Source organism: Phyllobates terribilis, unplaced genomic scaffold (assembly GCF_046119375.1).
Source record: "Phyllobates terribilis strain yellow unplaced genomic scaffold, ASM4611937v1 Scaffold_11__3_contigs__length_659146591, whole genome shotgun sequence".
Lineage (NCBI taxonomy): Eukaryota > Metazoa > Chordata > Amphibia > Anura > Dendrobatidae > Phyllobates > Phyllobates terribilis.
Window position 1 is genome coordinate 478,152,471 of NW_027362771.1, and position 15,860 is coordinate 478,168,330.

General features: G+C 45.4%; 1 protein-coding gene across 1 annotated transcript in view; it reads left to right on the forward strand.

The window, feature by feature from the left end:
• The window catches only part of LOC141166585 (gonadotropin-releasing hormone II receptor-like), a 116,584-nt gene extending 101,114 nt beyond the window's left edge, over nucleotides 1-15,470 (forward strand). The window contains exon 5 of the mRNA XM_073653416.1: nucleotides 7,224-15,470. Within this exon, the coding sequence (XP_073509517.1) occupies nucleotides 7,224-7,627 (404 nt within the window). The 3' untranslated portion in view covers nucleotides 7,628-15,470. The remainder of the gene's footprint in view (nucleotides 1-7,223) is intronic.
• Nucleotides 15,471-15,860: the final 390 nt, after the last annotated feature.

A 15,860-nucleotide genomic window follows, 5' to 3' on the forward strand; every position in this document is an offset into this window, starting at 1 on the left:
AAACAGCAGGTGCTTCAACGGATATCAAGTGCTCCTTTAAGTGGGCTCTCCTCCACATCAACTTCAACATCACAAATACTCCAGTCCTCAAAGGTGTCACCCAAATCGCACTTGCTTCCTCACAGCTCCCAAATCTCCAGCTGCCCGTCTGAGTATGAGGTAGAACAGATGGTTGAGTCTGCAGAGCTGTTTACTCATACTATAGCCTGGGAATCAGAGGTCGACTCCAGCGCTTCTGTGAATCCAGACGAGGAAATGATCTGCACTGATGCCCAGAATCTTTATGAGTCGGATCCAGGACCAGACGCAGAAGGTTCTGACCATAATGTAGACCCTCATTCCCAAACTGTAACTCCTGTTGGTGGAGACAATGAGGAAGACGATGATAAGACTCAAATACCTGATTGGAGCGACAACTTTAGTTTTTTGTCAGGGCAGGAACAGGTTGGCTCTGAGGACGACGGGTGTGATAACGCACAGGGTGATGATGATGAGGTCGGAGATCCCACTTACTGTCAACCCACAGTCAGCCAAGAGATGAGGTCAGCAGAGGAGGTGGAGGAAGATGCTAGTGACGACGAGGTCAGGTTGCGCCTTCCTGGACAGAGACGTAGTACTGGAAGCACGTCAACAACTGCATCCTCAAACACAACTCTGCCTCTCACCACAAGTCGTGGTGGCTCTTCAGGTCGCATGGGTGCTAAGCCTTGCATAGCCTGGGCATTTTTTCAGATCGATAAAGATGACCCAACTCGTGTTATCTGTAACATTTGTCAGCAAAAGCTAAGTAGAGGCCAAAAAATACATAGTTTGAGTACTTCATGCATGAACCGGCACATGGACATGAAGCATAAGTTGCAGTGGGAAGCTCAGTGTGCTACAATGCGGTCTAGCCGGCCGGGCCAACCACCGTCTGCCATATCTTGTGCATCCGCGGCCTCTTCATCCTCTGTGACTGGGGGGACAGCAGTCACACCTGTTTTGGGGCGCAGACCTGCCACCTCTTTACCCGCAACAGCCAGCGTGATTGGCAGGTCATCATTTTCTTTGGAGGTGGTAACACCAGCTGGTCTTGAGCGCTGTCCGACATCGATAGCACCACCTTTGGATCAAGGCAACCTAACATGTCCGCCTGCATCTTCCTCACAGACCGGCAGTTTGCCGGGGACACCCTTATCAACCCCGTCTAAGCACAATAGCCAGCCCTCGGTCCCTCAGATGTGGACAAGTAAAAGACCATTTCCTCCTAGCCATGAGAAAGCTAAGAGGTTGAATTTCACCATCTGCAAGCTCTTGGCTACAGAAATGCTGCCTTTCCGCCTGGTGGACACAGAGGATTTTCGAGACCTTATGTCCGTCGCAGTGCCCCAGTACCAGATGCCCAGTCGGCACTACTTCTCAAAGAAAGGTGTGCCTGCGCTCCACCAGCATGTCGCACACAACATCACCGCTTCTTTGAGAAACTCTGTGTGTGACAGGGTGCATTTCACCACAGACACTTGGACGAGTAGGCATGGACAGGGGCGTTACATGTCGCTGACTGGGCACTGGGTAACTATGGTGACAGCAGGACAAGGGGCTGCTGTCCAAGTCTTGCCGTCCCCACGAGTTGTGCGTCAATCCTCTTTATGTCATTTTTCCTCCACTGCTTCTGCCTCCTCAACCTCCTCTCGGTCTTCCACCTGCACCCAAAGCCTGTCTGGTCATGCCACAAGCTTTCTAACTGCACAGAAGGGATCCTGCACACCTCCTTACTATGCTGGCAGTAGGGCTCAACGTCATCAGGCGGTTTTTACATTGAAATGTCTGGGAAATGTGAGTCACACAGCTGAGGAGTTGTGGTCAGCTCTGGAGAACCAATTTCATGAATGGTTGTCTCCACTGGACCTGAAACCAGGGAAGGCCGTGTGCGACAATGCTGCAAACCTGGGTGCGGCCCTTCGCCGGGGCAATGTCACACACGTGCCTTGTATGGCTCACGTGTTGAACCTGGTTGTCCAGCAATTTTTAGCCCACTATCCCAGACTAGATGGCCTTCTGCAGAGGGCACGGTCGCTGTGTGCTCACTTCCGCCGTTCACATCCCGCAGCTCAGCGACTTACATCTCTACAGAAGTCGTTGGGCCTGCCACTTCACCGGCTAAAATGCGATGTGCCTACCCGGTGGAATTCAACTCTGCACATGTTGCAGCGACTGTGGCAGCACCGACAAGCCCTGGTGCAATACGTTCTGACGTATAGCCTGGGCCAACGAGATTCAGAGGTGGGGCAAATCACGCTGGAGGAGTGGTCTCAGATCAGGGACCTATGCACCCTTCTGCACAGTTTTGAAATGGCGACGAAGATGTTTAGTGCTGACGATGCCATTATCAGCATGACTATTCCGGTGATTTACATGCTGGAGCACATGTTAAACAGAATTCGGAGTCAGGTGGTGGCACAAGAGGAGGTGGAGGAAGTAGAGGAGGAGGAGTTGTATGCGGAAGGGCTAACATCTGCAAGGTCCAGACGGTCGGCAGCACCAGGGCGGCAGGCATGTTAGGGTGGGGGAGATGATTTTACCAGGGCGCATGGTAGCAGCCAAACTAGTGAGGAAGGTGCAGGAGCCCAGGAAGAAGTGGAGGACGAACTGATGGAAGACTCATCAGATGAGGGAGACCTTGATCACATTTCTGTTGTGCGAGGTTGGGGGGAGAGGACAGAGAAAGGAAGCATGATTGTTACCTCGCCACCAACACAACAGGGACTTGGTGCTCCTGGATGCGCAACACACATGAGTGCCTTCTTGCTGCACTACCTGCAACATGACCCTCGAATTGTGAGAATTAGAAATAATCCTGACTACTGGGTTGCCACACTGTTAGATCCCCGGTACAAAAGTAAATTTGCAGAAATTATTCCTGCCATAGAAAGGGATGCACGCATGCAGGAGTATCAGCAGAGACTGTTGCAGAATCTTACATGTGCTTTTCCACAAAATACCAGTGGTGCACGTAGTGAATCTCACAGTTCCAACTTGCCAACCGTGGTCTGTATGGAATTGTTCAATAAAGGGCCCAAAATTAAGATAACATAGATGGGAGAGGTCTCTATGAATAGGAATTCCTAAGTATTTGATACCCTGTGAGGGCCAGGCAAAGGGAGAGTTGGACTGGATGGAATCCTATATGGATTTAGGGAGGGAGACATCGAGGGCCTCAGACTTCGCTGCATTGATTTTAAAATTTTACCATGTAACAAAGTGATCTATTTCAGCCATAACAGCAGGGATGGATATATGTGATTGAGTGATATATACTAGGACATCATCAGCAAATAGAGAGCACTTGTACTCGGTGCCTCCCACCTCAATCCACCTAATATTGGGGTTATGGCGAATTGATGAGAGCAGGTGCTCCGTCACTAGGATGTATAAGAGAGGGGACAGAGGACATCCCTGCCTTGTCCCATTGGTGATTGTGAAAGGTGATGAAAATGTTCTGACGCACCCCCTGGACCTTGGGACACCCGGAGCCGGACCCTTTTTGGTGGATGCTGGTGGTTGTAGTCTTCGTGGCGGCGATCCGGTTCCGTGGCTCAGGGCGGTCAAACCAGTGGCGGAACTATTTATGTGGTTTTGATGTTTAAATGTCCGACTACGCCACCCGTGGATTGCGGTCAGAGTGAACCGCCGCTACAGGGCAGACCGCTAAGGCTGGTGTTGTGGGTGCAGCAGAGCGTAGCATAACTCCCCACGGGAGGAGTATAGCCTCAGGGCAGTGTATGCGGAGGATGGGGGTGATGGTGCAGGGCAGCAGCAGTAACGACACGGAGTCAGTGATGCAGTTCAGGGCCTTTACTCACAGTTCTTATTATCCAGACCACGTCTGCAGGTAACGGCTGCCCACGTCGTACTGTGCTCACCAGGTGAGGGGCTCAGACAACTCCCAGATAACTTTGGAGCGCTTCACAGGACCCCCTTTGTGTGTCCTTTGTCTGGCCTTTCTTACCAACACTTCTGTCCGGCTGCCTCGGGCCTCCTCTTGGTAAACTTGGCGCCAGTTTCCCTGACCCTATGTGGTGCCTTCCTAGCGGGTGGAGCAAGGGGCTGCGCCACATAAAATGTCAGAGCCTCCGGTTTCTAGCTGAGGGTCGTTTCCTGCCTCCACTAGTTCGGGGACCGGTCTCCCCCTTTGGCCTGACCCCTCCACGCAGGTGGATTCGGGCGTGCGGTGGCGACTCGCCCGTCCGCATCCCTGGGATCCCTTCATTCCTCGTTCCTGGAGCCTTCTCCGCTCCTCTTCCTTCCTTCTCCCTCTTGCAGGCCTGGGCCTCTGTTACTAGGCCCGCCTCCGGAGCAGAGCTCATGCAGAGCCCCTGCTCCCTGCCACTTCTGCTCAGACTTCTCTGCACTGAACTAAGATGGTGCCCACCTTTTATACTCCCTTCTCAATGCACCCAGGAACTGTTTCCTCCCTGCTCCTGCACTGCAGGGTTCCCCTTCCTCAGTGTTCCCTCCCCCCACTCCAGCCAGGGACAGGGACTGTCGTGCCCATCTCAGGGGCATATTGGTCGCCCTGCCCCACGGCAATGTGGTGTAATGCATGCAGGTCCTGATCCACACTCCATCCTTATCTGAGAGTGAGATATCACACCTCTGGGTGAGGTGCAATACGTCTGTAGCAACCGAGCCCTCGGTGCTACAGTTCCATTTATCTTCAGCCTAGGTGACGTATTGTGATACAGGGCCGTGATTTTGGCTATAAAAGGGTCCCCTAGACCCCTACCCCAAGCTTTTTAAGAGAATCATATATGGCGTGCCAGGAGACTCTATGGAATGCTTTCTCAGCATCCAACGAGAGTATCTACTTACAAATTTTTAACTGCATCTAGCCCAGGAAATACTTTGTGCCTAGTAGCAGTGTCTGCTAGTCAGCGGATTATCCCGGCTGTTAAGCAAGCTACACCACCTGTAGTTTGGACACTTAATTTTTTCAAAGGAAATGCTTCGGGACCACGGGATACTTAGTGAAGAGCATCAGGAGGCACCCCAAGGCATAGGGGCTGGGACTGGCACTAGGATGCCTTGCGGTGGACAGCCGAGCTCGATCCTTATAAAAGCTTTTTAACTGCAGCAGCTTTAGTGGACGCTACTGGAGCTGGAATTACGCGGCTGCTGGCATGAGACTTGCCCTCCAATAGATCCTTGTAAATGGATTTAAAGTGTATTCATTCAAATTAGAGGGACAATTTAAATTAAAAAGCTTAGAGCTGCCTCCACCACAGGGGGGCTCTCTCGACCCACCAGCGGACAGGCACCAGTATTGGGAGAGGGGGGCTGGCCGTCAGGGTTCACCGCGGCTCTGGCACAAACCCGGCGACACGGAGGTGGCACGGGCAGGAGCGGACTGGCCGTCTCGGCTTCTCACTTTTTGGATTTTAGAAGGGCATGACATGCCTATATCTGTGTCTCCCCCTCCTTTTACTCCTCCACCTCTTTTCTTTTCGCATGACTATATGTACTTGTCACTTTTCCATGTGTTAGTTGTGTCTTCTGAGCAGTTTGTCAGCTTTTGGACACCTTTGAAGGTGTTTTCTATGTGTTTCTATGTGTTTTTGTTTGCCTGCCATTGGTTTTAACGGTGTTCGAAGGTGTTCGACGAACAGTTCGGCGAACACACGGGTGTTCGACGAACCGAACCGAACTCGAACACTACGGGGGTGGCTCAACACTACTCGTCACCTGCCCAATACAATCCCAACAGTGAAACATGGTGGTGGCATTATCATGTTATGGGGTGTTTTTCAGCTGCAGGGACTGGAGAACTGGTTGCAATTGAAGGAAACAAGAAGGAGATATGCTGGATGAAAACCTCTTCCAGAGTGCTCAGACTTGGCCGAAGATTCACCTTCCAACAAGACAATGACCCTAAGCACACAGCTAAAATAACAAAGGAGTGGCTTCAGAACAACCCTGTAACCATTCTTGACTGGCCCAGCCAGAGCTCCGACCTAAACCCAATTGAGCATCTCTGGAGAGACCTGAAAATGGCTGTCCACCAACGTTCAACATCCAACCTGACGGAACTGGAGAGGATCGGCAAGGAAGAATGGCAGAGCATCCCCAAATCCAGGTGTGAAAAACTTGTTGCATCATTCCCAAGAAGACTCATGGCTGTACTAGCTCAAAAGGGTGCTTCTACTCAAAGGGTGTGAATATTTATGACCATGTGATATTTCAGTTTTTCTTTTTTAATAAATTTGCAAAAATTTCTACATTTCTGTTTTTTTCAGTCAAGATGGGGTGCAGAGTGTACTTTAATGAGAAAAAAAATGAACTTTTTAGAATTTACCAAATGGCTGCAATGAAACAAAGAGTGAAAAATGTAAAGGGGTCTGAATACTTTCCGTACCCACTGTATATGCCCAAAAAAACAGTAGCAACTGCCTGGGTCAGAGATAACTCCAGTCCGAGGTATTTAAGCCCTTAGATGTTGCAGTGAATAGTAACAGCAGAATCAACTGGAAATGGATAATCAGAGGGACATGGAACATTTGAAAGCCTCAAATAAGTGATCTGCTAATCACGTTGTGAGGATCTTTAGTAAAGCTAAATATTTTATTATTATAAATGTAAAAAGTTTATTGAAAAAAAAGCATGCATGTTAAAAATAAAAAATGTTTTCTCTAAAGAGTGTTTCTAAAAGTGTTAAATAAAAATACACATACAGTATATGGTATTGATTTAATCATTACAAGGCATGTAATAAAGGTAACGCATTGTTTAAACAGCATGGTAACTGGTATATAAAAAATATTTGGTGCCATTGCAAAATACAACTCTTCCCATGAAAAAAAAATCTCTAAAAACCTAAACAGCCACATTAACATTGACACAAAAATACAAAAGTAATAGCTTTCTGAATGCAGTGATACAAGAGCTAAAAGAATCCAGTTGTCTTTTTGCCAAAATAGGCTTAATCCTTAAGGGGGTTAAAGATATTTTCATCCAAAATAAGACTAATTACTACAATGTTTTCTGCCATCTGCTTTTGTATTTTCAGTGCAGTGTGGACACAATTCCTGTTTAAGCACCTGTTAGCTGTTCTGTACATCTTTCAAAACACTGTAGGATTTCAGCATCTTGGAGTATTAGTTAAATGTATTTGTCTGTAGCTAAGTCCCTATGGATGAATTAGTCAGTGACCTGCAAACACTTCATAATTAATGTATTTTTATTCACAGAGCTAGCAAGAAGTAAAAATGACCTAATCTCCAAAGCACGTCTGAAAACACTGAAGATGACATTAGTGATTGTGGTCTCATTCATGGTCTGCTGGACTCCTTACTATCTATTAGGAATATGGTACTGGTTCCAGCCAGAAATGATCCACCTGACCCCTGAGTACATTCATCATAGCTTGTTCCTTTTTGGCCTTCTTCACACTTGCACAGATCCTGTTGTATATGGATTGTACACCCCATCATTCAAAGAAGATGTACGAAACTGGCTGAGAAGAGTGGGTGGTCTGCTGTCGAGAAGGGCAAAGAACAGCAAGCAGCTAGCAGACTCTGAGATGACCATCAAAGACTTCACCTCTATTGATGGACCAACATCTAGTGGAACAACCCTGCAGTCGATATTTTGAAGTCTACCTTGCTGTCTCTATAGGTGTTCATACACAAAATTAAATCCAGCAGACAACGCACAGTCGGTAGCCGATGGGGAACTTAAAGATGTTTTCTTCTCCGAAACGTAAAAACCCTGCATCTCCTACATATCTCATGCATATACCATTTTTGCATCTCTCTTTAATAGAAATGTGCTTGAAATACACCCATACCAGATGGAACATCTGTGGAGAGCTGCATTTTGTGTTGTTATTAGACTTTCTCTCTGAGAGTCCCATTAGCGTAATTACTGGAAGCCATTTAGGCAGTTCTGGTGCAGAACATTTTTCTAGATGTGCTTCTATATATACCTCTGACCTTTCAAGCTTTCCCTTCAACTTTTATTCATACTATTGGTACATATAAGAATACCTTTGCTTTGTTCTTTCAGTACATAAAAAGAAAACTTGCCGCAAACTATGGTATCCCACAAACAAGTGGTTTGGTTGAACTGAACTATGTACAACAACATTATGCCCAAACTATATTGTAAAGAAATCAAGTAAAACAATAAATGCACACCACAATAGTCAGTAAAACAACAACTTAAAAGCAATTAAAATGATGTATATGGATAACAATACATACACTACAAATGCACAACCATGGGAATGATATTTCCAACTGGGCAATCTCCTCTGTTGACTACATGGTTAATTTAATGGGAACCTGTAATGTCTAAAAACACAATTTTCCTGTAGATATAGGGTTAATTTGCAGGTACTGTCAAGAGAGTTAAAATCATTCCTGACTGAGAAAAGCGGATAGAGGGAGAAAATTAACTTATATTCTCCCTGCAGCCACTTGCTTCCAGTCATCGAGGCATTGAGAGGTTACAGTCACCGCTCACTATACTGTGAGTGCATTTTAACCTTACACTGATAACACACTAATCCAAAATACTGATGACGCTGGTACCATTTTTTCATATACATGTTTAAACATGAACATGTGAATGAGGCCTAACAGAGTTAATAAAAAATGCTTAAAAGTACTCAGAAGCAACTAGGAAGGTGCCATTGGGCTAATGCAGAACAATATTTATAAAAACTGGAGAATAAAAATAATCAGAGACATTAACCCCATTCGCGACATATAACGTACTGGTCTGCATCATAACCAGCAGATGGTGGCTGTGGCATACAATGAATATTTTACTGTAACAGCAGCAATCGGAGGTCACTCTGATTGCCGCTGTTTAACCATTTAAATGCTACTGTCAGTCACTGACAGCGGGCTATAAACATGTGGTCATCAGTAGTGATGAGCGAGCACTAAAATGCTCGGGTACTCGTTGCTCGTGTCGAGCAAATTGGAATACTCGGGTGCTCGACCCGAGCAACGAGCCCAATGTAAGTCTATGGGAAACTCGAGCATTTTTCAGGCGGCTTCCCCCGGCGGTCTGCAGAGGGCCTAAAAATTGCACAAATGGATGGGAACAGTGCTCAAATGACATGGGAACAGCATGGGGAAGACCCCTGGAAGCATCTCTGACTCCCAGGTCACTGCTGTTAACAACGTTGTCAGAGTATTATGCCGCTTTTACATTCCTTCCAAAATAAATAACCAAAACCAAAAATACTCCTCCACACCTTGGGCTATGTTCACATGTTGCGTTTTTGCACTTTTGCATTGCTTTCAACCAAGACAAATGCATTCACCAGGAAATGTAATTTTAACATTTTACAACCTTATCTGGCCATGTGGTGTGTGACACATCATCAGACACATGCATACAGTGCTGAAAAGACATGGGAACAGCATGGGGAAGACCTCTGGAAGCATCTCTGACTTCCAGGTCACTGCCTAAAAGTGTGCCCATTATAAGTGATCTTTGGCGCATGTGAAGATGCCTCCCGCCATGCACTTGTCGTTGCAGACTTGCAACAATCACCGTCCACGTCCTTGTCCCACTGCAGCGTTCAGTTGTCCCTACCCCATTCCTTGGAATGCAAGCGCAAGTATGCAGCCAGCCAGCCACCCACCCACAGGCTGCAATACTATACTGAAAAATTTTTGACAGCTGCTTGCTCTTGAAATGTGGCCTATTAAGCTCGTGGAGGCGGAAGCTTTTCATAACCTCATGCCAGCGGTGGCCGGGTGTCCATATTCGGTCCCCAGCCGCCACTATATCTCCCGGTATCGCCTCCGCCTTCCACAAGCACGGGTCCCACAACATTACCCATGCCCTCCCCAGTGCACTTACTGGGAAGGACTGCCTAACCACAAACACGTGGCCAGGTGAATGTGGCCAGGGACGGTACGGAGCCAGTCCACAACTTTTTTTTTGCTGACAGTTGTATTTAGCTCGGTGAAAGGACTGGCATAGAGGGAAACCCTATCTAGCATGCATGTCATTTCTCCCAGGAAGTCCTGTAATGCAGCTTGTTGCAGAAGCAATGGCAGCCCATCCAACATCAACTCGCACTTGTCGGTGGTGCTTTGACACACACACACATCTTTCTTTGCGCATTTAATTTCATGAATACAGAGTTGGACAATAGCCTGATCTGTAATGTGGTTTGAGAAATAACATGCATAAGCATGGCTGATCCACATTAAAAAAGCAGCCATAGAGTGTCCGGGAACCTTCCCCCACACTTTTCTTAGCCAGGGCTGCTTTTCGGCAGGGTTGGACGGGCCCACCAGAGAACCGGAGACTCCTCCGGCGGGCCCTGGCTTCTCCTTCAGGAGAGTTCATAGTGCCGAGGTGAGGCCATGATGATGATAGAGGCCACCATCTGCTTAGTTTTCTGTTACTTGGAATGCAAGTGCAAGTATGCAGCCAGCCACCCACCCACCCACACTCCGCAACACTAAACTGCCAGATTTCTGGGCAGCTTTTTGCACTTGAAATATGATCTTTTAAGCTCGTGGAGGCGGAAGCTTTTCACAACCTCATGCCGGCGGCGGCCGGGTGTCCATATTCGGTCCCCAGCCGCCACTATATTTCCTGGTATCGCCTCCGCCTTCCACAAGCACGGGTACCACAACATTACCCGTGCCCTCCCCAGTGCACTTACTGGGAAGGACCGCCTAACCACAAACACGTGGACAGGTGAATGTGGCCAGGGACGGTATGGAGCCAGTCCACAACTTTTTTTTGCTGACAGTTGTATTTAGCTCGGTGAAAGGACTGGCATAGAGGGAAACCCTATCTAGCCTGCATATCATTTCTCACAGGAAGTCCTGTAAAGCTGCTTGCACTTGAAATGTGGCCTTTTAGACTCACAACCACATGCCTCATGCCTCATGTCCATACTCGGTCCCCAGTCGTCACTATTTCTCCCGGTGTTGTCTCCGTCTTCTACAAGCGCAGGTCCCTGAACATTACTGCTGGTACTTTTCTGGGGGAATTTGCTTGCCTCCTCCTGGAATATTTCCAGCAAACTATGGTATGACGCCATGGTATTAGCACTGCCCCCAGTACCAGTAGTGAAGCCATCCCCACTTTCCTTCTCAGGAATTTTATTTGGTAGACTGAGTGGCTGCCCAAATACATTTTCTCACAAAGGAGCTGAAGTTAGAGTGGCAGCAGGTGCAAGTTTCTCCAGCCTGTTAGACATTAGAGGGTGAACGGCAGCACATTGGATCAGTGGTTAGAACTGAAGACTTGCAGCGCTGGGATCCTGGGTTCAAATCCCAGCAAGGACAACATCTGCAAGGACTTTGTATGTTCTCCCCGTGTTTGCATGGGTTTCCACCTCAGTAAAAAAGAAGCCATAGAGTGTCCAAGAACCTTTCCACACACTTTTCTTAGCCAGGACTGCTTCTCTGCAGGGTTGGACAGTCCCACCAGAGAATCATCTAGTGTGCCTTGGCTTCTACCTCAGGAAAGTTCATGATAGCGCTAACTTTGCAGCTGCTATGGGGCTCTTGAGCGGGGGAGAAAGGTTAGTCCTCAGAATCAAATCCTCTGGTGGGCACAATGTTTTTCAATCTGAAACAGCTTCTCAGTGGGAGTTGTATTTCACCACAGCCATATTCTTTAGCTCGGTGAAAGGACTGGCATAGAGGGAAATCGTATCTAACCCGGCTGTCATTTCTCCGTCACCAGGTTCCGCCCATTGTCACACACGACCATGCCTGGCCGCATGTTAAGCAGTGAGAGCCACAGATCAGGCTGCTGTGTTACAGCTTTCAACAACTCTGCAGCGCCGGGCGGTTTGTGAATTAAGCATTAAGCATGTTATCTTCAGCACAGCCTGTTGCCGCTTGGCCAAGGCAGTGCTGCCCTGCTGTAAGCTTGTGACTGATGTGGTCATTTCGGAGATGGAGGAGGAGGTGCATGAGCTGAACAATGTAATTACATTGTTGTTAAATTGGTGACGCTATTTTTTATACTAAAGAAAGATCCTATTGTTTTGTTTTTTTTAAGACAAATGCATTCACTGGGAAATGTCATTTTAACATTTTACAACCTTAGCTGGCAATGTGGTGTGTGACACATCATCAGACACTTCCTATTTTATTTATGATGGAGGGCCTCTGAAAGTCATAAAGCCTATTTTTATAGGGACATCAGACGGCCCTTACTATTCTTAAAAGGCCAGCAGTCGGCCCTAGCTATTGTTAGAGAGCCATCAGCCGGCTATGCTTTGCTGTTCCCATTATTAACAAGTGGGTCTCCAATACTGTTATTGCGTATCCAGTGACTGCAAGGGCTGCCAAAAATTTGGACGCAACCCAATACCCCTTTGAAGAAACATAGAGGAGGGTCTCAGTAAAAAAAATGTTCCCATTATAAAGGAGCGGGTCTCCTATAAGTGGTAATGCCCATGCTGTGACTGCAAGGGCTGCCAAATTTTAGGAAAAACCCCACTAAGAATTTAAAGACACACAGAGCAGGGCCACAGTAACAAGGTACAACATGTTCCCATTAGAAAGGAGAGAGTCTGCTTTACATTTATAGGGCATGCAGTGAGTCCAACGGCTGACAATTTCAGGAAAAACCCCACTAAGATTTTAAAGACACATGGAGCAGGGCCACAGTAACAAGGTACGACATGTTCCCATTAGAAAGGAGAGGGTCTGCTATACAGTTATACGGTATGCAGTGAGTCCAACGGCTGACCAATTTTAGGAAAAACCCCACTAAGATTTTAAAGACACATGGAGCAGGGCCACAGTAACAAGTACGACATGTTCTCATTAGAAAGGAGAGAGTCTGTTATACAGTTATAGGGTATGCAAAAATTTTTAATGGAGGCCAGAAATGGCAGTATTTTCTGAAAACGTATATGTAATCCTTGTGACGCACAAAACACAGTTTTAAATACCTGGCCTGTAGGTAACTATTTTGAACAGCAATCTGGTGTCAATTGCTTCACTGACACACTGAAATTTTTTTTTAATGGAGGCCAGAAATGGCAGTATTTTGTGAAAACGTATATGTAATCCTCGTGATGGAGGAAACACAGTTTTAAATACTTGGCCTGTAGGTGACTGTTTTGAACAGCAAACCAGTGTCAAAAACTTTGCTGACACTCTGAAAATTTTTTTTAATGGAGGCCAGAAATGGCAGTATTTTGTGAAAACGTATATGTGATCCGTGTGATGGAGAAAACACAGTTTTAAATACCTGGCCTGTAGGTAAGTAGTTTGAACAGCAAACTGGTGTGAATTGCTTCACTGACACACTAAAGGAAATTTTTAATGGAGGCCAGAAATGGCAGTATTTTCTGACAACGTTTATGTGATCAGTGTGACGGAGAAAACACAGTTTTAAATAGCTTGATTTTTAGCGCTGTAATATGGAAAGGACCTGGCTGTATTCTGCAGTGCCAACAAGCAAATTGCGCAGAAAAACGGTGTTCTCTGGATTGCTTTTTAAGCAAATTATGAGGATTAAGATGCAAAAACAATTATTCCTGGCCCCTGAGACTTGGGCCTATTTCTAGAAATATAACAGCAGCAGAAGGCAGAATTGGAATGGAGCCTCTTGTCCTATGTGCACTGCAGTCTGTTATATACCCTGCCTGCCCGCCTATATACACTGCTTGCCTGATATCTCTGCAGATGGATTAGTTAGTCCTCAAAAGGACTGTTTGTTAAGATGTATATTTGTAAAGTACAGTTTTTCTCCCTGCACTACCTAATACATGATTAAATCTCTCCCTGACACAGCAGCAGCTCTCCCTACACTGTCTGATCCGGAGTGACTGTGACGAGCATGGCGGCGCCAGGTCTTACATAGACCTGATGATGCTGTGCGGCCAGCCAATCACTGTAATGCCCACAACCAACATGGCTACGGCATTACAGTGCATGGCAGGCAATCCCTGCATGTTCATTGGCTCTCTAAAGAGTGCCAAACATGCAGGGAGGGGACCCGAATTCCCGCCCGAGCAACCCGGAAATACTCGCCGAGCGCCGAGTTTGTCGAGCACCAGGATGCTCGGGCGAGTACCGAGTAATGGCGAGAGCGTTCGCTCAGAGTCATCACTAGTCATCAGTTCCCATTGGTCCACCGCAATTGAAGGGGTTCAATGGGTTGTCATTTCAGCTGAGAGTGTATTTTGGGGGATTATGGCTGTTATGGCTACCATCTTTGTCCTCCTGTGAAGCTCAGACTGTGGATGGGCTTCATAGGAGAATATAATTTTATCTATGCACTGCAATTTAATTGTAATGCAGAATATAAAACAAGCAATTAGATGATCACAAGCTCAAGTTCTCTAAAGGGACTAAAAATAAAGTAAAAAAATTATAATTTTCTTTTAAGTATGAAAAAAGATAAAATATAAAAAATCTGAATCACTCTTCTTTTATGGTAAAGAAATAAAAAAATAAAGCATATTTGGTACCATCAAATCTGTAAAAGTCCAATATATCAAAATATAAAATGAATTAACCTGCACGGCAAACTCCAAAATGAGAAATAAAAATCAAAATGCCAAAATTGCAATTTTTTTAAGTCGCCGTGCCTCCCTAGAAATATACAATAAAAAGTGCTCAAAACATCATATGAACAACAAAATGATGTGACTTAAAAATGTCACACAGAATACGAGCCCTTACATAGTTCCATCGATAGAAAAACAAAGAAATGGTGACATAAGCCATTCTTTTTTTACTTAAATTCAAATTTCTGAATTTTTTCACCACTTAAATAAAATAAAACTTGACAAGCTTGGTATCATTATAATTGTACCGTCCTGAAGAATCTTAATATCTGGTCATTTTTACCGAATAATGAATGCAGTAAAAATAAAACCCAAATAACTATTGCAGAATTGGGAAATAAAAGGGTGTAAATCAAAGCTACAGCTTGTCCCACAAAAAATAAGCTTTCATACAGTCATTATCAAAATTCTCGGTTCTGAGGTAAATCTGTATTCAGTGAAGACAGACTTTCCCATTACTGAGATAGGAGATGGCAGCTGCTACTGATAAGATTCTATGTAGATAGGAGGAGAGTGGAGAGAATTTTATTATTTTACTCGCTTGCATAGCACCATTAATTCCACAGCGCTTTACAGACATGATATTTAATTAAGTACCTGGGACATTGACCGATTTCTATTGTATCTGCAAATTTCACTGAAATATATATGGGACATCCAACTCGATATGCATGAAAAATCATTTTATTATCTACATGTTTTCAGAAAAGTAATGAAAGTTGATATTTTATAGTTAATATTTTTATACAAATAATGTGCACAATGTGAGCACAGACAAGAGCACAATCAGGGATATTGAGTAAGTTTGTCATATACCATTTATTCGATGAAAAAAACACGTAACAATGTATTTCTCCTCCAGTTGCGCATCGTATATGTGTTTGGTTCTTGTTACTACTGTGTTTAGCATTTACTAAGTGGAAATTGCTTCATCTTTTATCCATTGTGATATAGCAATACACATTGAAAATAAAGGTTTTGTTTAAAATTAGCAACAAAACAATTTGTAATTTGCACGCATTTATGTTTAGTATTGGTCTATATTATTATACAGGGGACAAGATTTGCATTTGTCCATAAAAAAACAGACCAATGTTATTCAATGGGGCAGTGCAGATAAGTAATTTTTTTCACTGACTGAATCTAAGTGTGAAAAACAATCGCAGCATGCACTAGTTTCTTCCATAAATTGGAAAAGACTCAGCCATTCAAGTCTATGGGTGCGTAAAAAAGATCGGATGCAATACAGAGCACAGTACAGCATCCGATTTTTATGGATACATTGCAATTCTGCAACATAGGAAAC